This window comes from Hevea brasiliensis, chromosome 14 (genome assembly GCF_030052815.1).
Source record: "Hevea brasiliensis isolate MT/VB/25A 57/8 chromosome 14, ASM3005281v1, whole genome shotgun sequence".
Taxonomy (NCBI): domain Eukaryota; kingdom Viridiplantae; phylum Streptophyta; class Magnoliopsida; order Malpighiales; family Euphorbiaceae; genus Hevea; species Hevea brasiliensis.
The window spans coordinates 19,117,767-19,143,430 of record NC_079506.1 but is presented as its reverse complement, the minus strand read 5'-3'; the positions used below and the strand labels follow the sequence as shown (position 1 = coordinate 19,143,430).

The 25,664-nt window shown below is 29.7% G+C and overlaps 1 protein-coding gene and 1 pseudogene across 1 annotated transcript; one reads left to right on the top strand and one right to left on the bottom strand.

The window, feature by feature from the left end:
* Positions 1-12,954: 12,954 nt before the first annotated feature.
* LOC131172832 (putative disease resistance protein RGA3) lies at positions 12,955-17,319 on the bottom strand. Its single transcript, XM_058134366.1, has 2 exons — positions 16,934-17,319; positions 12,955-15,621 (listed from the first exon to the last, which is right to left on the bottom strand). The coding sequence occupies exons 1-2, from the start codon at positions 17,234-17,236 to the stop codon at positions 12,955-12,957; spliced, it is 2,970 nt and encodes a 989-aa protein (XP_057990349.1). The 5' UTR covers positions 17,237-17,319.
* A 2,892-nt stretch (positions 17,320-20,211) lies between these two features.
* LOC131172831 (receptor-like protein EIX1) lies at positions 20,212-23,267 on the top strand (annotated as a pseudogene).
* The last annotated feature ends 2,397 nt before the right edge of the window (positions 23,268-25,664 follow it).

The following is a 25,664-nucleotide window of genomic DNA, read 5'->3' as shown; positions in this document are numbered from 1 at the left end:
GCCAAAACTATCGTGAAGAGTCCCGTTGGTTGGTTCCCGAAAGGTTTACACCAGTTAAGTTTTGTAAGTTTCCTAAAGAAGCAGGGACGGGGCCATGAAACAAGTTATAGTCTAGAGACAATCCTACAAGATTATTAAGTTGACTCAACCATTCTGGCAAATTACCAACTAAATGATTGTAGGATAGGCTCAAGTACATCAAACTAGGCAAGGGACTGTTTAAACCCAATGCGTTTCTTCAAGGACTTGAGCAAACTACATCAATTTGTTAATAGATAAATCAAAATTTTCCAAGTAGCAAAGTTTACCAATGGAGCTAGGAATCCCACCATCCACACTGTATCGTTTACATTTTTAACCCATACTCTGCATTCTGCATCGTTTACATTGATGATGTCTTAATCTTTTCATCTTCTATTGAGCAACATTTCAAGCATTTAAGAACTTTTATCTTTGTTGCCAAAAGAAATGGATTAGTAATTTCTAAGTCCAAAGTTAGCTGTTCCAGACTAGGATTAGGTTCTTAGGACACTATATTTCCAATGGCATAATCTCGCCAATAGAAAGATCACTTGCCTTCACTCATAAATTTCTTGACAAAATTCTTGACAAAACTCAGCTTCAAAGATTTCTAGGATGTCTAAACTATGTCTTAGATTTCGTTCCTAACTTAAACAGATTGCTTCAACCACTTCATGAAAGACTTAAGAAAAATCCAAAGCCCTGGACATAGGAACAGACTTCCCTTGTTTAGAAAATCAAAGCCCAAATAAAGCAAATCCTTTGTTTACATCTTGCTGATCCATTTGCTTTCAAAATTGTCGAAACGGATGCCTCTGAAGTCGGATATGGAGGAATATTAAAACAAAAGAAAAAAGATAAAGAAGTTATAGTTCAGTATATTTCTGGACATTGGGATGGTATTCAGAAAAATTATTCCACTATTAAAAAGGAGGTTTTATCTATAGTTATATGTATTCAAAAGTTCCAAAGCGATTTACTCAATCAAAAATTCCTTTTGAGAATAGATTGCAAATCTGCAAAAGAAATTTTGAAAAAAGATGTTCAAAATATAGCTTCAAAACTGATTTTTGCTAGATGGCAAGCTATTTTGAGTATTTTTTATTTTGATATTGAATATATTAAAGGAGATATGAATTCTATCCCTGACTTCTTGACTCATGAATTTTTGTAGACCCCTCACCGTGATTCCTAGAAAACCATCGGGAGATTCACCAAAGGAGAGAAAAGAATCAAAAGCAAAATCAACTTCCTCATCTAAACAAAAGCCTTCAAGCCAATCCCAAGCTCTTGCTTTAACTCAACTAAAAGTCACCTCTCAAAACCCTATCGTTTCTTGGAATTCCTTATTCCAAAAAGAGATAGATCTACTACAAAACCCTTCCACTTCACAAGCTTCTAAAGCCCCAAAGGAACCTCCAAAATCACAAGAAAGCCAGCTACAGGAATAGTTAGCCAATCTTATTAACCATCCTGAGCTTTGTGAGGTTCTGAAAGGGTCCCTTCCTGAGGGGCCACATAAAGATGCTATCACTGATATTTGTTTAAAAAATGTAGATAAAGAGATTATTTTACATAAACCAAAACCTCTTTCTCAAACTATTTCCCAAACCTTTTTAACTTAACAAACTGCTTCTCAAACTAATTTAACCCCCAAGCTTGTTTCCCCAATGAATTTAACTTTAAAGCCTGAGGAACCAATTGTTTCTCAAAATTTTTCACAAAATTTCGATTCCTCTCCGCAATGGTTTGTCAAAGAATCTTTCCAAAACATTTTAACTGTTGAAGACGATTTTTATAATTCTAACCCTAGTTTGTATGCAGCAAAGTTCTTCAATTATTGGCATTACAAACCGTGGGAACTGTAACACCCTCCCTGTAGCAACTCCGTACATTCTACTGTTCCGGTGACCGGTGTCGGTCCAGACAGCTAGAACGTCCGGAAAAATATTCAAATCAAAGTGAGGGACCATAATTAACTCAAATATTAATGAGAAAAATTTAGCAAAAATTTTAGAAATAAAAATCTGATTAAGTCAAAAGAGCCGGTGCCCAAGCGATGGGTAACCAGAGGTAAGTTGCGGTTCTCGCAACGAGGAGCCCTAGACCCGGGAGAAAAATTATAAAATAATTTTTGGGACTCCAGAGAAGGGTTATTGAGGTTCCCATGGCATTAGAATGCCAAGAAAATACCTAGAAAAATTTTTCAATCGGTACAGCCAATTTTGACCCGTTAAGCCAAACGGAGGGCATTTTGGTCATTTCGCCTTCAGAGGTGATTTTTGGCCTACATGTCCAGTTGAGTAAATAATTAATATGACATAAAATATGAATAAACATTTCTAGAAATTAAATTGGAAATGAGTAGTAGAGGAAAGAAAAGAAAAATCAAGATAATGCAAATAATGACATCACATGATGTCATTTATAAATTACCAACCAATCACAAGCTAATAAGCTTTCTTAAATACTTAAAAGAGACAAATTAAAGACCAAAAACCAGCAGCCAAAAACGTAGAGAGAGGGAGGAGAGGGTTTCCACCATAGCCACCTCCATGAAAGCTCTTTCAAGCTTTAAATTCCATGCTTCCTCACCCTAAAACCCATAAGTCCCTTCAAAAAAAATTAATCCCACACCTAGACAAAGCTTTTGGCAGCCAAGAAAAGGAAGAAAAGTGAAGTTTAGGGGCTTGGAAAATTCTGCCACTTGAGGTTAGTGCACATGTATACTCAAATCACCTTTATTCCATGTTAAAGCCTTAAAGTGAACAAGAATTGGTAACTTAAGTGAATGAAATTTATACTTATGCATGCCTTCAATTTCGGCAGCCCTAAGAAGAAACAATAAGGGAGTGTTTTGATGGTTTTAATGGACTTAGCATGAATTGAAAATTATGTTTAAGCTATATATCTACATAGATGTTGAACTAGTGTGTTAAATTGAGGTTTATGAGTAATTGGTTTGGACATTAGGGTTTGGAAAGGTGAAATTGTGACTTAGCTTAGGAAATGGTTAGAGAACTTTTTAATGGCCAATTAGTGACCATTTTAGGTAGGTTGACCCTAATTAGAACTGAAAAATTGGATGGTAAGGTGAAGGTGAAATCTGCCTATGGACAGCAGCATAGGGACTGAAAATTCAGTCCCTTTGCACTGCCATAACTTGGGCTGTGTTAGTCCAATTGATGTTTGGCCAATTGGACATGAAACTAGGCTTATAATGGCACATTTTTGCTGAAGAAACCATGCCCAAAAGACCAAAGCAAGAGGACCAAAACTTGGCCCCAATCCGGAACCCTGAAACTGCCTCTGCAGAATTGACCAAATGAACAGTAACTGTTCATTTGGCCATAACTCACTGTAGATTTGGTCAATTGGCCTGAAATTTTTACAGCAACAAGTTAAGACATAGACAAACAACTTTCATGAAGGAACCTACCCCAAATTATGGCCAGAACCCATCCAAACAAGTGGTTCCAGTCACTGTTCATGCACTGTAGATATGGTAATTTTCTGCAGAATGCATATCCGGACAGCTTGGGTTTTTGGGCCATATCTGGAGCTACAAAACTCCAAATGGAGTGATTCAAAAAAGGAAATTCAACTAGACAAAATAAGGAACAACTTTTATGTTTTACATTTCTTTAAATTCCAACAGTAACAGTGTCCAATGGAACAGTGAAGTTGACTCACCAAAACTGAAAATTCTGCTTGTGTTGGATTAAACTTAGAAATGGTATTAACACTTAATGCCAACAAGTTTTGAATGCCAAATGTGGTATATTGGGAGTGCCAAAGTCAATGTACATATTTTCTATCCAAAAGTCAACATTTTTGTTGACCAATAAGGTGAATAGTGACACCAAAACCAAAAATTGGCAATTTTGCCAAAATGACCTAAGCTTTGAGAAAGTGACCAAAACTAACAAGTTTTAAATGCAAAATGGGGTACATTGGGAGTGTTAAAACCAATGCACCCATGTTCTATGCAAAAGTCAACTTTTTGTTGACTATTGAAGTGAATAGTGACATAAAAACTTGAAATTCAAAAAAAAATTGAAGAATTCAAAAGTATCAAATGCCCTAGTAGGCCTAATGTGATTGGTTTGGATAGGTTGGCATGCCAATAGGGTTCTGATAGCAGTACTGCGTATGATATATGGCTTCATTGCCATTCTGTGATGTGATAGCCTATGGCTATACTGATTATGATGTTTTACTTGGCTTTATGCCTTATTGCTTATATGGCTTATTAGCCATTCTGTTTGCACACCGGGAGACACATTGTGACCGATGGTGTGACGGCCCGAGATACCTGGTACCCAGTGCTAGTTTACCCGTTTATCCAGTCCGGTCAATTTGTATAGGTTACTTGGGCATAGAAAAGTATAACTGTAATTGAACTGATTGTTAAAGAAAATACGAAAACTAAATATCAGGAATGATTACGATAGAATACAAAGAAACTTAAAAGTCATGAAGAAGTTAATATCATAAAACAAGATTAGCCCTCGACTAAACACTAAGTTGGTAATTATTCAGTTCTTATGAACACAATGGCTAAGAAATTATGATTTTTATTTGCATATTATTTCTTTCTATTTTATTATTTGCACCACTAAGCTTTATGCTTAGCGCGTCGCTTTTGCAATGCGTAGGTACTGGAGATACAGATCGTGAGCCCAGTAGACCGCAGACTGGGTGAGTCCATCCTGCACATGCGATGTCCGTGTCACCTCAACTTCTGCAGTGCATTGGTAGGACATTAGGTGTTATTTTGACATTTGTAACTTAACTTTGTTTTTCTCCTATGTAATTAAACTTGTGTAATGTATATTGATGTTTATGTAAATTATGAAAATTGTACTTGTGAATGGAAAAGTAAATGTTTACTTGTGATTTATATGTGATCATCACATGTGATGGATGATTGAGAACTGGAATTGAAATGTTGTTGAAATTTTGATACTGAGATTTTGTTGATAAATTGGAGTTGGGATTGCTTGGAAATTATTTGGAAGTGTTTTTAACAGGTTCCGAAGAACGGTTTTCTCCATTTTTAGCCGGTACTCCGCTGGATTTTCTTTAAAATTTTCGGAACCTTAAATAAATAATAATTTCGATAAATGGCCTAAATAAATTATATTTCACAAGTTATATTCAAAAGGAGGAATAAAAATGAATTAAGATAAAATAGAGTGCTCGGCACACTGAGTGTCATAACTTGCTCGGCTACACTGTAGTCGGGTAAGGGGTGTCACAGGAACAATCTAAAGACAAAGCTTATTATCAAAGCGTTTTGATTGAAACCAGTTTAGTCAAAATAAAACACTTCTCGGAAAACTCTCCCTCTCCAAATTACTCAACTTGCACCATCGTTAAAGTTATACACCCAATGGATTGGGGACAAAACCTTTCACTTCCCAAAAAATTCGAAGCCAGATATGGAAAAAGCCTTCCTGCCAATCAAACTTTCACTTACTGGGATTACCACCAAGCCTGGATGAATGCCTTTTTAAACCAAAACTCCAATTTAACTCATATCTGGCTCTTCTTTTTCAACACTGTCTCTACTTTTCACTTTCCCAGATAGTTTGCTCAATGATGGGCATGGATGAGAGCCACACCCGAAATCTTACCTTCTGAAATTTATCAAGGGTATACCCGTTGTATAGCCAGATATGTCCCTCCACCAGAAGAAGACTTGTTTCATCCATTAACTCTTTTTGTTTTCAAGTTCTTTGTTTCTTAGGTTCTGGCCTGGGAATATAACTTTAAACCTGGACAACTTATTCAAGGCCCTATTCTGATCCAAAGATTCAAGGTCAAATGGTGGTCTAAGTTCCAAAAAACTAAAAAGCCTCATTAGCAACTGTGGAAAAATGGCTTCTAAAATAGTCTGAGGACTGCCAAAAGCAACTTCCCTCTACTTTAACTTCAACTTTCCTTGCCTAGAAATCACATGCAAGCGCTCTACTTGCCAAAAGCTAAAATAGAAGAAGAATATTTCACTATAATGAAGCAACTATTATCAAGCAAGATAGATTCTTCTGTAACTTCCAGTAAAGCCAGCACATCATCGGAAGCAGTCAGCCTTAGAAATGACAATGAAGATGACTATTTTGGCATTTTCTCCACCTTAAAGCACTCCTGAATCATCATATGAACATAGGAGTTTTTACTTTTGGCAGACTTCACTTATTTTCACTTTGACAAGGCTGTAGAAAAGACATTTTTTTTTTAGCAGACTTTATTGAATTTTTTCACTTCACATGGCTATAGGAAACTCCACTTTCGGCCAACTTTGCCAACTTTTCACATGTGTAATAGTAACTTTCAATTATTGTACAAGGCCCTCCTTCATCTATAAAAGGAGAGGTTCTACCCAAGCTTAGACAGAATTTTTCCATAAGAGTTTTCCTTTACCAAGTTCTAGTTTTCTCCTCTCATCCGATATCCTTTTCCTTTTATTCTTACCCTTTTTACATTAAATTCTATCTCCATATGTAAGTAACTTTCAAGTGTTAATCAAAGTCCATTTTCAGAAAATTTTGTTCTTACTTGTTTATCTATCAGTGGCTGGTTTTACTGCCCATATTTATTTTATGTTTTAATTGATTTATATCTTGCACTTTAATTTATCTGTTTTGTTACATATTATTTATGCTTTAACAGTATTTGTGCTTTAATCGTAGTTTTGTCTTTTAATCTTATACATATATCTGTGGCTGGTTCTACCGCCCTAGTTTAATTTGTTTTGTTAATCTTTATGCTCTTTATATTTTGTTTTAATTATTTTGCTTACAGACTACAATATATAAAGGTGCTGCTTTAATAATTTTCATCATATTGATGGCATAATTTAATTTCAACATATTGATTTCAAGAAAAAGTGATTCATTCTTTATCAAACTTTAAATACTTCTAAATAAAATAAATTTATCTATTTATAAGTAATAGAATTTGAAAAATTAAGATTACATTTGTTTTATAGAAAATATTTTTTGGAAATCATTTTTTGTATTTTTCATTATTTAAAACACTAAAAAATAATCAACTGAAAATATTTTCCTAATTAAAAAAAGAACTAATTTAACAGAAAATATTTTTGATTAAAAGAAAAATTAAATTATTTTTAAGAATGTCCTTTTCTAAATTTGATAATCTTATTAAAATATAAAAATACTTATATAAACACATACTATTAGTTTAATATTGTAACTAAATAATATAAAATGTTTTTAAAAAATAATTTTTTATATATAAATTATTTTCTACAAAATAAACAGAGCCTAATAAAGATAATCAACTTGTATACCTTATAATTAACAACTAATACAATTTTTGTCTCATCAAAAATTACAACATCAACTAAAGAATGTTAAAACAAGTCCTATTGCAGCAGTAATAGTTTCTTTGAAATTAAACAAGCCGAATATTTAAAAAAAAATGTCAAAATTAATATGTACAACCATGCTTAAGTGTGCGTGTATATATATATATATATATATAAAAGTTGAGACTCTAAAATTGACTTACAAGAACTTGCTATTTAGCTTAAATTACCATATTAAAATATCATCATCTGATTTAATTTGATAATGACATGTGTTGGATTGTGGTTTATTAAGTATACAACATTTCTCACCAATAAAACTCCTTAATATATATATATATATAATCTAAGCAGATGAGTTGAATTTTTTCCCAAGCTTATCTATTTTAAATAGGTTCGTTGACAAAATAAATTTAAAAATTTATGTTGGTAACGTAACTTTTAAAATTAAAGAATTTTTATCTAAAATTTAAAAATTAATTTAGGAATTTTGACTTTTTACAAGAAAGAGAGAAGGAGAGAGAAAGATGAATCAAATAAAAAGAATTAGAAGATATAATATGACATGCGGCATGACAGTTTAAGTCTAAAAAATCAAAATCTTCAAATTATTTTTCAAAATTTAGATAAAAACTTTTAAATTTTGAAAGTTTTGATTAAATTATTTAAAATTAAAAATTTTAAATATAATCAACAACAAAGTAAAAGTTTGTATTTATTTGGCAAAAGGCCTTTTAAATACAAAGGTATAACTATATCACTTCACGACCCAAGAGCTCAAAAATTATAAAATAATCTTACTTATAATTTAACTTAGTAATATAAAAAATTAAAAATTATTTTGAATTTTAATTTTTTCATTATTATTTCTAGAACATTAGCATAATATTTCAGATTTTATTTTTAGCATATTTATTGTTAGATTTGCTATTATGGATAATTTTTTTCTAATAATATATGATTTTTTAGATACAATTATACTGTAAAAATATTATATTAGTACATTTTATGAAGTAATATTTAAAAAAATAATTAATAATTATGTAAAAATAAATATTTTATTTAATTTTAATAGATCATATAATTATTCAAAATTTTAGTAGAAATTTAAATTAGCAACGAGAGCCAATTAAGTGCAAATTCTTAAATTTGGTCAATTATGTGTCAGTTAAGTTCAATTTTACCTTGGGGCTCTCTGGTTAAGGAATAAAAAACTGAATAAAAAATGAAAATATTTATTTTAATATGAAATGAATCAAATAATAATTATTATGTAGAGTATAAACTAAAATATATAGAATTCAAATGCATTTGAGTATTTTTTGGATAATAATAATTGGGTTTGGGATGAGTTCAAATAGTTAAGAATAAATTTTAATTGAGTTTGTGATGAATTTAGATTTTAAAAATGTTAATCGGATTTAATTTTAAGTAAAATGATTTTTCCGGATACCCTATCTACTGATACCCTTAGCTATATATGATGGACTTCGAAGGTGTAAAAAACGGCATGAATATAATTGTAGAGGGACAGTTTTCTTTCCATTTGATTTTGCATTTTCTGGGTAAAAGGATCAACGATTAGGGGAGGGATTTGAGGTGGAATATTAGCCGGAGAAGGACAAAGGAGATGGGTACGCTCTGTACCACAAGTTGAATTGAGATGAAATATTTGTGTTATATATATAAGATATTTTTTAAACTCCTTCATTTTTAATTAAGTCATTTTAATAAAATATTCTTTAAACTATTTTTATGGGAGAATATATAGATTTGTAATTTAAATTTTAAATTGTGTCTATTGCATTTTTATTATAGCTATAAATTTTAATACAAATTAAAAGTTTATTTTACTTTTTCTCTCATCTTTTCTTTAATCAACAATTTTCTTTTTTCTTAGAACAAGGTTTACACATTTAAAAAAAAAATATTTATGTAAATTAAAAAAACTTAAAAATAAAAATAAAAATAAATAATATATTTTATTTATTTATTTTTATTTTTATGTGTAAATTAATATTTAAAAAGTACAATATATTACTTTATTATAATTAAAAAGATGATAAATTTGAATTTAAATTGATTAAATTAACTCAGTTAAACTAACAATATAAATTGATTAAATTGATTCGTATATATAATAATAATTAATTAATTAATATTATAATTTTAAATGAATTCAATTGACTTAATTAAAAAAATATTTCATATAAATAAATTATATATTTTTACTCAATTAAATCAATTAAAGAATTAATTCACTAAAATATATGATCAATCTAACATATCACATATTTAATTAATTCAATAAACTAAAATATATATTCAATTGAATCATTTAAATAATAATTGTTATAGTTGATATAAATATATATGACTAATTGAACATAATGTGATATGTCGTATACTCAATTGAATCAATTAACTAAAATATATCTTCAATTGAATCATTTAAATAATAATCGTTACAATTGACTCAAAATATATATAATCAGTTTGATTCAATTGACTCAAAATATATATGGTCAATTACTATAATATGACATGTTACATAATCAATTAATTCAATTTACTCAATAATAATTGTCACAATTAACTCAAAATATATATAGTCAGTTGATTCAATTGACTCAAAATATATATGGTTAATTGACATAATGTGACATATTAGAAAATTAATTGATTCAATTTACTAAATTAAGAGTTTAATTAACAAAAATATATGATTAATATAACATATCAAATACTCAATTGACTCAATTAACTAAAATATATGATTAATATGACATGTCACATACTCAATTGATTCAATTAACTAAAATATATATTTCATTGAATCATTTAAATGATAATTGTCACAATTAACTTAAAATATATATGATTAATATGACATTGTACATAATCAGTTGATTTAATTTACTCAATTAAATATTCAATTGACTAAAATATATGATCAATGTGATATGTTATATACTCAAAATGATTCAATTGATTTAAATATATATTCAATTAAATCAATTAAATGATAATTATTATAATTGACTCAAATATATATGATCAATGTGATATTACACAAAATCAATTGATTCAATTAACTCAATTAAAAGCTTAATTGACTAAAATAAATTATTGAAGTAACATGTTACATACTCAAATTGATTCAATTGATTTAAATATATATTCAATTGAATTGGTTAAATGGTAATTTTCATAATTGGCTCAAATAGATATGATTAATGTAACATGTCACATACTCAAATTGATTCAATTAACTCAAATATATATTCAATTAAATTATAATTTTTGCAATTGATTTAAATGTACAAAATTAGTGTGATATTACAAATAATCAATTTGATTTAATTAACTCAATTAAAAACTCAATTGACTAAAATATATGATTAATGTGATATGCAATATACTCAAATTAATTCAGTTAACTCCAATATATACATTCAATTGAAACAATTGAATTATAATTTGACAATTGACTTAAATATATATGATTAATATAACCTTGCATATAATCAATTGATTCAATTGACTCAATTAAAAGCTTAATTAACTAAATATATAATCAATATGACATGTCAAATACTCAAATTGATTTAGCTCACTCAAATATATATTAAATTGAATCAATTAAATTATAATTTTTATAATTGATATAATCAATGTGATATATCACATGCTCAATTTATTTGATTTATTAAAACATATATTGAATTGAATTCATATAGATCCATCCTATTTACTCAAACCAAATAAGCATATTAATGTATCTGTCACTGTCTAATTCAATTTCGTATCATAGATCAAATTTAAATTAATTTTAAATTGAATAATAATTATTTAATTTAAATTAAATTAAAATCATTTTTGATTAAAAATAAAATAATTAAATTTAATTAAAATCAAAAATTAAAATTAAAAGTGAGATGAATAGTTTGATTTAATTAAAATTAATCCTAATATTAACCAGTTATTTTTTTTTAACTAAACTAGCCATATTAAATGGCAATGGCAAAAAATTATGCATGTTGTACCTTACACTTTTTATGTAACATACATGATTTTTGTCAATTGGTACAGAGTTAAGGAAAAAAATAAAAAAGCCTCCAAACGATAAATGTTGACTAAGAGAAAATTGTTTCATCACAAATATTGGCTAAAGGAAAAGGTACATGTGAATTATACTCTTTAAAGCTTTAATAAAGTAAAATTAAAATAAATTTTCAAAATTAAAATTTAAATATTAAGTATATGCTATTAAAATTTAAATAATTATATATATTTTCTTCAATATGTGTAGAGAAAATACGTGTATATAAGAAGTTTAATTTTTTTTCTTGAAAATGAAAGCATAATTTATTACTATTAGCTAAAAAAGATGATACAGTTGGAGGGAAAATATTGAAAGAGGAAAGAGTAAAGGATAGAGGGATATTTTACCTCCAAAAATATAAAGGATAAACAAGATATTTTATGTTGTTAAAAATCCTTTGATCCATATTAATTGTGGATCCACTTGATCCTTCAATCATGATCCAAATATAAAAAAATATCATCTAGTAAGTGTGCTGGGATATTCCCAGCATGTCCACTCTGATGATTAAGTTAATAATAAATACATAATAAAAAAAATTAAAGAAAAAAAAATAAATGATCATTTAGCTAATATTATTTATAAATTATAAAAAAATAAGTTGTATTTTCAATGTTACATATATCTAATAAATGTTTTAAGATAATTATTTATTATGTACAGCTTAAATCAACACTTCAACTATTAGAATTTAACAAATGAAAGGTACAAATGCCATTCAATAGATTACTATAAATTGCCTATATGGAGAATAATCAAATTTGTAGAATTGTGCATCCAACTCCTGCATGTAGGAATGAGAACCAAACTAATTAACCCCTTTAATTAAAGACAAAAGTAGCTTAGGATTCTTGATGTTTGAAGCACTAACTTACCAGAATTAAAAATAGCATAAGATTGTTTCACTTTGCATATCCATCTCCATAGACATATATCACTGCCTCATTAAATAAGATGAAGAGTAATTTACATTTTGTTAGAGAGGTTTTCTATTTATGCTTATAAAATAGTTCAAAGTAAAATCTAGAAAAATCATATAAAAGAATTGAGCATTGAAGGCAAAATAATCAAGACCATGGAATTACTATCATTTAAGAAATGAAAAGAATTCAATTTAATAAATAGTAATTCTCACATATTTTTTGTGGTAAATTTGAAACTTGAGATCCTCTATATTATATTACTCTTTCCCCTGAATCTGTCTCTCCATATAAGCGAAATTGAGAATATTCCTCTGTCAATATAACCATGGTTAGAATATCTACTTTTAAATAATTTAAATTGAAATTTAAAAGAACAAATGAATAAAAAATAAATAAATAACCCTCAAAGGCCATTAATTTTTTTTTTTTAATTGTTAAGATATGAACTGAAGTTAATTTTCAAAATAGAAGCAGCTTGAGCTGCAGCAGAACAATGTGAGAAGGAAGTGCACGTAAAAATCGTGAGGGTGTCAAAAGAAATACAGAATAAGAAATGGAAATTGGAATATTCAAAAACCTGGAGGTTCAATCTCGAGATTAGGGATGTGAGCAATCTTTGGCCAATCCACACCCTTTTCCTTCGTACATCTTGCAGACAACTCGCGGCATCCTTCAATCTTCAACTTCTGTAAAGAAGTCAGTAAATGCATTCCCTCAGGCAGCGATCTCAAATCAGGGCAATAGGAAATTTCTAGCCGTTGAAGGGATGTCAGGTTGCCTATCCAATCTGGTAAAGCCATCAAACTATCACAATGATTGATGATGAGCTCTTGCAGGTTTGTAGCAAATTGAAGCCCCTTTGGTAGAGATTTCAATTCTGAAAGAAATCTAATAGAAAGAGATTGAAGACTCCTGAAACTTCCCCATTCAATGACTTCACCATCATCTACAATAAGCTTGGGGCAGTCCTCGATTTGCATTTTTGAAAGACAAGGAAATTGAGCAAGTTCAACCCCACTCCTCCTCTCCTGCCTCCACCATCCTCTCAAATTATAGCAATTCATGAATTCAATCTCTTGCAGTGATGGGAATAATGTAATTGATGGCGATGCCAAAAAGGAAGGCTCCTCATCTGATACATACTCCAGAGAAACAAGTTCTTCAAGACAAAGGGTTTTTAGAGAAGGGAGTTGGTGCAATGGTGGTAGCTGCTTCAATTTTCTACAATGAAAAAGCTTAATTTCTACTAAATTTGTGATAGAAGACAACCAACTTGAAAATCTCACACCCATGAAAGATTCCACAACCAAGGATTGTAAATTTGGATGAGGCTCAAGCTTTTCTAAAAATAATTCATTCTTTTCAACTCTAGTCTCCTCGTAAAGAAAAGAATAATTCCAACGTAACACCAAACACTGGAGGTGTTTCTTTTCCCTTAAATTCACTTGGTTGGACTCTATCTCAACATTTTCCACATTTATAAGGTCATGGAGGACAATCCTTCCCTTAAGTTGGTTTAGGCTATTCAATTCATTTAGCATAGCCCCCTTAGAGCCTTCATCCCATGCCACCACAAAATCTGACAGTTGGCGCAAACAAGTTAATTTCCCCAATCCAATTGGCATGCATCTTAGGCTCTCACATCCATTAATCATGAGGCACCTAAGGCTGATCAATTTTTCTATATCTCTCGGCAATTCTCGAAGCCTTCTACAATATGAGAGTATTAGAGTTTGCAAGTTTTGCAAATTATTTATGGACTTTGGGAGCGTTTCCATCTTACACCTAGAAATGTCAAGATATCTCAAATACTTCAATCTTGCTATTGAATTTGGTACTCCCTTTATATTCCACCCTAAATGCAAGGCACGTAACCTTTGAAAATTTGTACCCTTTTTAAATGTTACACTTTCAGGAAAACTTTCAAAAAATAATGTCCTCATGCCCTTAACTTTAACCAACATCTCAATTTCATTCAAAGAACATGGCCAATATACATGATGGATTCCTTCGCAAACATTCTCTACTGCAAAGTACCTATCCTTTGCCATTGATTGTGCTAGATCATGGATAAGATCATGCATTTTATAACCATTCATACTTTCTGACTGATGGAAGAATGATCGAGATGACAATTCATTGAAGTACTGATCTCCAATATCCTCTAAATCGTCATCCTTACTTGAACAGACAATGTATCCTTGCGCTATCCACAAACGAATCAATGTTTCTTTATCAAATTCGTAATCTTTGGAAAACATGGCACAATAAGTGAAACATTGCCTTAAATAAGTGGGCAAGTGATAGTAACTCAACTTCAGCACAGAAAGAACATTCCCATTTGTTTGAAATGACTTTAATAAGTCACTTTCTAAAATCGAAGACCACTCACTCTCTTTAGTTTTCAAACGCATGAGGCTTCCTAAACTCCTTATTGCAAGTGGAACTCCTTTACATTTCTTTACCATCTCTCTTCCAATTTTTATTAGGTTAGGATTCACTCCGCCACCCCACTCTCCAAATGCTAATTTTTCAAATAAATCCCAAGCCTCATTGTCTGCTAGAGCTTGCAAAACATATGGGGAATCCACACCCATGACTGATGCAACTCTTGTACTACGAGTGGTGACTAAAATTTTACTTCCTGGGGCACCCACCAACAAGTAAGCTTTCAAATCATCCCATTTTTTCTGATCTTCATTCCATACATCATCTAACACCAACAAATACCTCTTCCCTTCTAAATTCCCTTTAAGACGAATATGCAGTTCTTCTAGTTCTAAGTTAAGAACTTCACTATTAGTTGCACTTCCAAGGATCTTCTTAACTAGCAATTTCACCTCAAATTCCTCAGAAACACATACCCACATCTTCTTCTCAAAGTAATTTTTAACTTTTCCATCATTATACACCAACTGGGCAAGTGCAGTCTTTCCTAAGCCCCCAATGCCAACAATAGCATTCACAGAAACACTTCCTTGACTACTAGTTGGATTCAACAATGACAAAGTCATTTTCTCCTTATCTTTTTCCCTGCCTATTATATCAGGTTTCAGAACAGAGGATGTCTCCCTTCCACTACTTTTATCTCTCACATCTATTATTATTTTCTTCTCTAAATTGAGGCTAGAAATTTCATTTTCCACCTCTTTTAACTTCTCCCTAATGTCCTTAATTCTATGGCCCACCTTGAGACGAAACCAAATCTGATTTGAGGAGGAAAAGAAGTCCAATACCTACACGTATATACAACAAGTTTTTATTAATTACTCTCTATGGATCTTGTGTATATGTGCTTTTTATATTTTTAATTAAACTTTTTTTAAATTATAATATTTATTTACAATATAATTATTTTTAATTTATTTAAATTTATGATATAATTATAAAAATAAAAAACAACAATAAAATTTAAGCAATTAATTATAAACCTATTTAGAATGAGAAAGAATACATAAAAAAACTTTTATGTTAATAAATCAAATTCAACATGAAATTATACAGAGGCTTTATAAATTATGTGTATAAAATAATATTAAAATAACATATAATATTTAAGAACCTCTATTGGATTAAGAATTTCAATAAGTAGGGCAAAATAAAACTCCATACGAATGTGATTAATTATACCACGTTTTATGGTTTGGCAATAATTTTTTTTTTCCTTTCTTTTTCCACATGAATAATCAATTTCTCTCTACATTATCAAATAGTATTTTGATGAACCTTAAAATTCTCAATGTTATAATTCTTTGAAGACAACATTGAAAGATAATGGTACAAAATTAAAAAAGAAAAGTTAAATTCAAATTCAAATAGCATTGATTTAATTAAATATTAATGTGAAAAAATTATTTTTATTAATAATAATAATAATAATAATAATTTAAACAAACTTTTTTAATAAACAAATTAATTGGCTTCAAATTAAAATAAAATCTATTAAATTTGATATGAAAAGGAATTTATGAAAGAAAATTATAATACAGTAAACTTGGTCAAGAAGTTTGCAATTGAATGTCCAGAATTTTAGAATCAATGTAGAATTGCATGTCCAAAGTTAATGATAAATTTATAATTAAATATAATTTAACTTCATAATTTTAAGTATCTTTGCTTTATATTATATTTTATATTAGACAAAATGAATATTTAGAATTAAATTATAATTAATTTATACCTAAATTAATAAAGAAAATATAAATTGAAATTGAAATATTTAACTTTTCAATATGGTATGAATATTTTCTTCTATAAATATATAAATATCTTTTGTTTTATCATTTTTTTTTAAAACGAGTTACCTATCATTTTATTAAGAGCTTGTTTGGTCTAAAATAAATTGCGAGAAATTATGTCTACATCTAAAAATATTATAATAGAAAATAAATTATATTCAATATGAATTTTATTAATAATATTCGTTCATAAATGAAATAAATTCCACGTCTAGCTAATAGATCCAAACACTGTATGTATGCAAGAAATAAAATAAACAAAGTCATGTAAAAGTAAAACAATTGCTTATTTATTTGCATTCATAAATACCTGTGTTGCGACTTTCCTTTGGCCTTGCACCATCCCCCTCAAGTCATGAGTTGCCATCTCATCTACCAATTCCTCCGCTTCATACACAATATCTTGAAGCCTCCCTATCCAAATTCGCACAGCATCGCTCTGCTCTTGCTTCTCCTCAGCATCTACAAGTACAGCTTTCACAGTGGAGAGAGAATTTCCAAGCTTCTTTAGATCATCTCTGGCACAACAGACCAATCCAATTTCTTGGAAAGCAAGCGACCCCAGCTTTGTTAATACTTGTTCTAAGATACTGAATGGAATTTGTCCAGCCATTATTAATTCTTGAAGAATCGTGAGAAAGATTAATGGAAATTGGAAATGAAAAAGATTGATGATAATGGAAATGGAGATGAGAAAGATTGATGATAGATAGGTGAGTCTGAAGTCCGAAGATGCATTTATAATCCTTACAGAAAGAATCAGCATTACTTTGGGTAGGAGAAGGAAGTAAGGCATTCATTTCCTCCTTTTCAGAAAGTGTAACAAAAAGGAACAAGTAATGAATCAAAGCAAAAGAGCAACCCAACGGCAGGAAAGGAATATTTTTTTATTGATCTTTGGTTAAATCCTGGCTGAGAACAACTACTAAAAAAAAAAAAAAGCTTTATCTAATTTTTTCCAATGTTAATTTCTTTTAATTGTTTTTTGAAAAAATAATTTATAATAAAAAAATTCAATTAAATTCACAAAATTAAAGGATTGAATTCTTTCATTCCAAATGATTAATAAAAAAGAAATCAGCTGAATTTAATTCTCGTAAAATTTTCTAAATAAGGAGTTAAATTTTTCCCTTTTATAATTTTTTCCAATAACCTTTACCTGGTAGAAGAGTCATCTCTAAGGCTCTGAGAAGAACAATATTCAATTAAGTTTGAAGCCCAAAGCCTTACATGAAAGGCCAACGGTTGCAGCAACATAAATTGATTGCTCATGACAAGGAAGAGTATTCGTTGAGTTGAAGCCCATGATCCATCATGCAAAATTCTCCTGCTGAGCATTATACATGAAGCTTCTTCCCACCATGAGCATGGCTAATCTTCCGTATTGTGAGGCATGCATGCATGCACTCAATCACCATTTTGAAGGGTTATTAGGTAGTCTGTGGTGTTTCTTTGTAATTACTTTGCTTTTATTATTTTCAATATTTAGATAATAGTGAACATGAACTTATAAGGTGATGTCCCAAAATATGTCCAAGAGGGGGGTGAATTGGACTTTAAAAACAATTTTCGGTTCTTGCTCAAAACCTTTGAAAATTGCAGCTAAGTTCAACTAAATTAATTAATGTGAAAAATGAACAATATAGCTCTATTGACAAGTTGACTCAAGGTTAAGCTGTATGCAATCAGTATACTGATATAACAGACTATATAAGCATTCAGTAAATATATCAGTAATCTGAATACGTTTTTAACACAGCAATCAGAGCAGTATACCAGATATCCTATCTGACAGCACAACTGATAACTAGCAGAATATATCAGATATCAACAAATCAGCAGCAAAAGCAGATTTAGCAGTAAACTGTTTTTCTCAGACAGCAGCAAGATCAACAGCATATGATATCAATTTTCATATCAGCAAAAGTATATCAATCATAAAGCTAAATTGCAAAAATGTAAAGAGCAAGGGTTGAGAAAATGAACACTGGAATTTTTATAGTGGTTCGGCTTTAACTAGCCTACATCCACTCTCTCAAAGATCCCACTTTGAGTCTTCACTCCACTATTCTTCTCTTTTCAAGGCAAGAGACAAAGCCCTTTACAAATCTTCTCAACAAAGCTTTTACAAGTAGCTTCACACTTCTACCAAGTGTTATCCCAAACACTTATCACAACCAAGCTTCAATAGGTGCTTGAATGACCTCTCACAAATGATAATAATGTGTTTAAAACTCACTCTCACTCAATTACAACAGAAACTATAAAGAAGAGTTGAGTAAATAAGCCAATGAAGAGCAATAAATCACTTTGAGCACTTTGAATGAAAGCTTTAAAGATTTTGAACAGTAGAGGGACTTTTATTAAGTGCAAAATGGCCAAAGGAAGGTGTATTTATAGCTTTGGAACGTTTTTTACCGTTGCATAACTCATTTGAACGTTACAGATACGAATTTCAAGAAAATAGCCGTTATTTTGTCGTTTTCTGCGATGTTGTGCAGAGTTGAAACAGTTAGCGTACTTGAGAAAATAGCAAACCAGTTAGCATACTAAAATAAGTAGCAAACCAGTTAGCATACCATGAAAACTTTTCTGCATAACTTTCAAAACTATAAAACTTTACACCAAATCATAGTCAAACATTTTTTAGGCCAGTAATAATGATGTTTCAAAGAAAAAATCATTTGAGGGATTGAAAATAAGGATCATTGACTTTTACTCCTCAATTCTTTTCACAAGTAATCCTAAGAAATAAAACTAACTCTAATACTATATGTACCTTCAATTCTGATTTCCAATACAGCCTTGGAAGGTAACCTTTTCTTCTTTTATCTCTTTTGCTTCGTCTTGTGTTATCCTTAGAATGTCATCCTTTCTTCATAAGCACGAATCCATCATGAAATCCTTTTGTCCTTTTTCTTTGAGATATACAACACTTAAAACAATGTTAGTTTGATTCTAGTTGAGTTTTGGTATCATCAAAATCTATGCTCTTTTGAGCTTGTGGGGTCAACATAAGGAATGATTCTATGAGTAGAAAGGTAGCTGTAAATGTCCCTGGTCAATAAATTGCAACTTCGTAAGCTTAACAATCGTTAGCAGAATAACTTCAAGGCATTTGACAGTGTAAATCATGTCTGTGTTCCACCATTTTTTTGTCCTATATACTAAATCAAGTTTTCTGTCCATATGAAACTCATTTCTTCTCCAAAGACTTGGTGCTTTTAACATAAGGAATTACTAAAATACATAGACTTGATCAACTAAAGCAAAAAGCAAATCTCAATTAATTAACAAGATTTAGTTAGTGGCATAATCATTACAGTTAATTAGATTCTTAGTTAGTGGCATAATTATTATAGTTAATTAGATTCTTTCCTTTTTTTTTTCTTTTAAAACTAAAAAAGGAGAGGTGATGTTGTTATCTCAACATAAACGGAGGAAATATAACAAATGGTGCTCCCTCCATATAGATAGTATAGCACAGATTACTAAGTTGTAAGCGATGAAACAAAGAGAAGAACCTAGATTTTCCTCGACAAGCCATCCTAATCCTCTTCAACTGAACAGGGCCTTGAGCCTTGATTTATGGGGAATTTACCACTTCTCTGGATTTTGTTGCTTCTCACCCATTTGATAACAGGAAAACATGTTTCTGTTGCACAGGGAGAATTATTAGCCTGCAAAAATTCAGATAGAGAAGCTCTTCTTGACTTCAAAAGGTTCTTCAAGATTCTGAAAACTGGCTCTCCTCGTGGCAAAGAAGCAATTGCTGTTGCTGGTGGGGAATAATTTGTGACAATACCACTGGAGCTGTTATTGCAGTTGATCTCCGGAATCCATCTGATTATGATTCTTTTGGCAGGTATGATCTTTCATCGTTAAACGGAGAGATAAGACCTTCACTCACTAAACTCAAGTCCTTGAAATATCTGGACTTGAGTTTCAACACATTCGATGGCAGCATTCCTGATTTCTTGTCCTCTTTGGAGAACTTGCAATATCTAAACCTATCAAAAGCTGGGTTTAGTAGTGCCATCCCTCCAAATCTTGGAAACCTCTCTAGCTTGCAGTTTCTTGATATCTCTTCTGATTTTCAAGATCTAACAGCTGATAATATTGACAGGGTGACTGGTCTTATCACACTGAAACATTTGGTAATGGATCAAGTAGACTTTTCAACTGTAGGAATAGGATGGGTTGAAACATTAAACAAGCTTCCATTTCTAACTGAGTTGCATTTATCTTTCTGTAACCTATCCAGTATCACCTATTCTCTCCCTTTTATTAATTTTACTTCACTTTCAGTCATAGACCTGGTCATAACAACTTCAATTTCATGTTACCAAATTGGATTGTGAATATTCGCACCCTTGTATTTGTTGACATCAGCAGTAGTAAATTGCCAAATCTAAAGTCATTGGACCTTAATAGTAATGAAAATCTCTCAGCAAGTGCCTCCCAATTATTCTGGGGAAGCCGGAGAAAGATAGAAGAAATTGATTTTTCAATCAATAAGTTACATGGAAAACTTCCAGCTTCCCTTGGAAATACGACATCTCTCATTTATCTTGATTTGTCAAACAATATTGTCAAGGGTAGGATTCCAAGCTCCATAGGTATGCTCTGTAACTTAAAAAAAGTATTCCTGTCGAATAATAACTTGACAGGAGGTTTACCAGAATTTCTCCAGGAAACAGATAACTGCCCTTCTAAAAGTCCTCTGCCCAAATTGCTGAACTTTGAGTGCACTGACAATCAGGTAGCTGGTAGGTTGCCAAATTGGATGGGTCAACTTAAAAATCTTGTTATACTCTATTCAGAACGTAACTCTCTGCAAGGTCCAATCCCCCATTCCTTTGGAAATTTGAAGTGTTTGTCTGAGCTCAGACTTGAAACAAACAAACTCAATGGCAGTCTCCCAGATAGTCTGGGTCTGCTCTCTGAGTTATTTGCCCTCAATGTTTCCAACAATGAAATGTCAGGTATTATCTCAGAAGCAAATTTTTCGAGGCTAAGTAAATTGAAGTACTTGGTACTATCAGATAATTCATTAATTGTGAATGTCAGTTCTGATTGGGTTCCTACATTCCAACTCTTGGACCTTGAAATAAATTCATGCTATCTAGGCAATTCGTTTCCTGCTTGGCTTCAGTCTCAAAAACACATTAAAGGTGTTTATCTCTCAAATACTAGTATTTCAGGTTCTATTCCAAACTGGTTCTGGAACATGTCAGGGAATCTGATTCGATTGAATGTCTCTTTCAATAGTTTAGAGGGTCATTTACCAATTCCATTAAATATATCTCTCTCTCTGCAGTTGTTGATTTGAGCTCTAATCACCTCAAAGGATCCATTCCTCGTCCAGGTGTTGAAGTCCAGCTCCTAGATTTTTCAGATAACCATTTCTCTTGTCCTCTACCAGAAAATATTGGTCAAATCATGCCAAACTTGGGTTTCCTTTCTATTTCCCGAAACCAGATTATAGGTGCAATCCCAGCCTCAATTGGAGAGTTGTCGTCACTTATAGCCCTTGATCTTTCAGGTAATAATCTAACATGAAGCACTCCTCCAAGCATGGGGAATTGCTTCTCCCTCTCCGATTTAGATCTTCAGAAAAATTTTTTGTTGGGAGTGATTCCAGAATCTCTAGGCCAGCTAAATTTGCTTCAAACACTTCATCTGAGCGACAACAGATTATCAGGAGCAATCTCATCAGCTCTCCAGAATTTGTCGATTCTGGAAACTCTAGAACTGGGAAATAACAGGTTGATTGGAAATATTCCACCTTGGATAGGAGAAGCATTCCCAAGTCTCAGAATACTTAGACTGGGATCAAATGCCTTTTATGGAGAAATTCCCCCTGCACTTTCAAATTTGAGGTCATTGCAAGTCCTGGACGTGACAGAAAACAAGTTGAACGGCACCATTCCGGCTAGCTTTGGTAATCTTAAAGCCATGGGTAAAATTCAAAATGGACTCCATTATTTGTTCTATGGCCGTTTCTCATTTGGCGGATCATCATTACATTTCTTCCAGGAAAACTTAAATGTCAACATACATGGGCAGCCTCTTGTATATACCAAGATGCTTTCCCTTCTTACCCTTCTAACTAGCATAGACCTTTCTGGAAACAATTTATATGGACAGCTGCAAAGTTGGTTGGTTTGGTGTTTTTGAATTTGTCTAGAAACCGCATCAGTGGCCAGATTCCCAAGAGCATTTCAGAATGGCAACAGCTGTCATCTCTTGTTCTCTCCTGCAATGAGTTTTGGGGTCCAATTCCCCCAAAAATGTCTTCAATGTGATTTTTGGCATATTTAAATTTGTCCAACAATAACTTGTCAGTTGTTATCCCTTACACAGATCACATGATGACTTCTAGTGCATCCTCTTTCATCGGAAACCCTGGTCTATGTGGCAGTCCCCTTACTGTAAAGTGTCTACACGGTGATCCAAACTACAGTGTCACCACTGAGGCTGACAATGCTAATGGCTTCATTCACAAATGGTCTTGTTTGAGCATTGGGATGGGATTTGCAGTAAGTTTATTGCTTCCTTATTTGGTTTTTGCAATCAAAAGACCTTGGGGTGACATATACTTCAGTTTTGTGGATGGAATTGTTGACAATTTCTCAAACTGAGTTTTTTTTTTTTTTTTTCTTTTTGCAAGTTTTCTGTTTCTTGAACAATTTGCTGATTTATTCACTACTCTTATCTGTAAAAATGTTGTATGAATATTTTTCAGTTTCTTTTACAGTGGCTTCCTTTGGAATAAATCACTAGCAAAATACCCATGCATTTATAATTTTTATTTTTTAATTTAATTTTTAATTACATTTTAAATAAGATAAATTATTATTATTGAATTAATTTTAAATTAAAATTTCTTTTTTATTTAATTTAATTTAAATAAAATTTTACTAGTTATAATAATAAATTTTTTATTAATTTATCATATAATTAATTAAAATAATTTATGCATAAAAATATAGATATTTAATTAAAATTTTAAAATAACTCTATTAAAAATGAATGATAATAAAATATGAATAATCAAAATATTAGTTATCATTGTATTTAATATATAATTATAATAAAAATAAAATATTCAAAAGTTTAGGAAATATTAAATAAGAAATTCATAAAAAATTAATAATTAAATAAATATTAAGTAAATATATTTAAATAAATAAATTTTTAGAATCATAATTAATAATTTTTGAAAGAAATAATGAAAAAAATAGTACAAATCAAATAAAGATTTAAAAGCATTTAGATGAAATATATCATATAGACATATATCATATAACATATAGACAAATAAATACTTGATGTATATTAAATATATCATATAACATATAGACAAATAAATAAAACTATTTAAATAAAAAATTAATTTATAATTAAATATTATTTAGTTAAAAAACAGTAACAATCATTCAAATTCAATTTTTACAATAGTAAAATGTTTCTTATTTACTTAGCCGTTTTAATTAAATCGTTCTAGGTTAGCCATAATAATAATAATAATAATAATAATAATAATAATAATAATAATAATAATAATAATAATAATGAGCATTAATTAATCTTAAAAAAAATAAAATAAAAAAATATTAAATTATTAATATAAAATAAATACATACTAATTATAAATAAGTTAAATCTCTATATTTTATTTTTATAACTTTTTATATCAACTATATTTTTGGTCTCTCAAAATTTTTAATAAAATTTCATAATAAAAAAAATAGAAAATATAACAATGTAATAAAAATATTTATTAAATATATAAAATAATTTAAGGTTGATTAAATTATATCATTGTTGATTATGAGATCACAAATTAATAATCAATTTTTTTTAAACTAATGGCCATTAATGACCTTTTATTATTATTATTATTATTATTATTATTATTATTATTATTATTATTATTATTATTATTATTATTATTAAGGGTAACAGTGACAAATAATATTTTTGCATAAATAATTTAGGAAAAAAATAATATAAATAATTTTTAAATATTACATCTAATCATAAAATGTCATAATTTTTTAAAAATTAAATTTTAAAGACAATAATAAATTAAATAATAATTGTTAAGGTATTATTATAAATAATAATGATAATTAAAAGAGAAATAAAAAAATTCAATAATAATTAGTATTTATAAAATAATAAAAATAATTTTTAAATATTGTATTTAATTAGAAAAGGCCTTAATTAGGGGTAAGCATTATTCGGTTCAAACCGAATAAACTGAACCGAACCATCTTAATTCGGTAATTCGGTTTAATTTTTAAAATAATTTGATTCGGTTTTGTATTATAAAAATTTCAGTTATTTTGGTTCGGTTCGATTTTGAAGAGAAAAAATTCGGTCAAATCGAACCGAATAATTTTATTGATTTTTGAATTGATTTATTTTTATGAGGAATTTATGAATTATATGTAATTATATATATATATATATATATATATATATATATATATATATATATATATATATAAATTGTTTAATTTCATTGATTAATAGTTATTAGGTTCAAACCAAGGTCAAAATTAGACCAAATAATTTGAAAATCAAGTCTAAATTAAAAAATAATCAAAAATCAAAACCGATCGGTTTGAACCAAACCGAACCAAAATAGAGTTGTTCGGTTCGATTTGATTTTTTATCTATTTTAGTTCGGTTTCTAAAATTTATAATTTGGTTTCATGATTTAATTCGGTACGGTTTTAAAAATTAAATTTTAATAAAAATAATAATTTAAATCATAAATGTTAAGGTAATATTATAAATAACAATAATAATTAAAAGAAAAAAAAAACCTAAATAATAATTAGTATAGAGGAGAGCATTTATGGAAGGTGACATGTGGCAAGTTTTTCAAGAAAAATGTCACATATCATTTCCTTGAGAATAACACTCTACTTTATATATATATATAGATATAGATTTACAAAAAAATAAATACACAATCATGCTTATATTTATTTTTTTTAAAATAAAAATTAATTGAAGTATTTCAT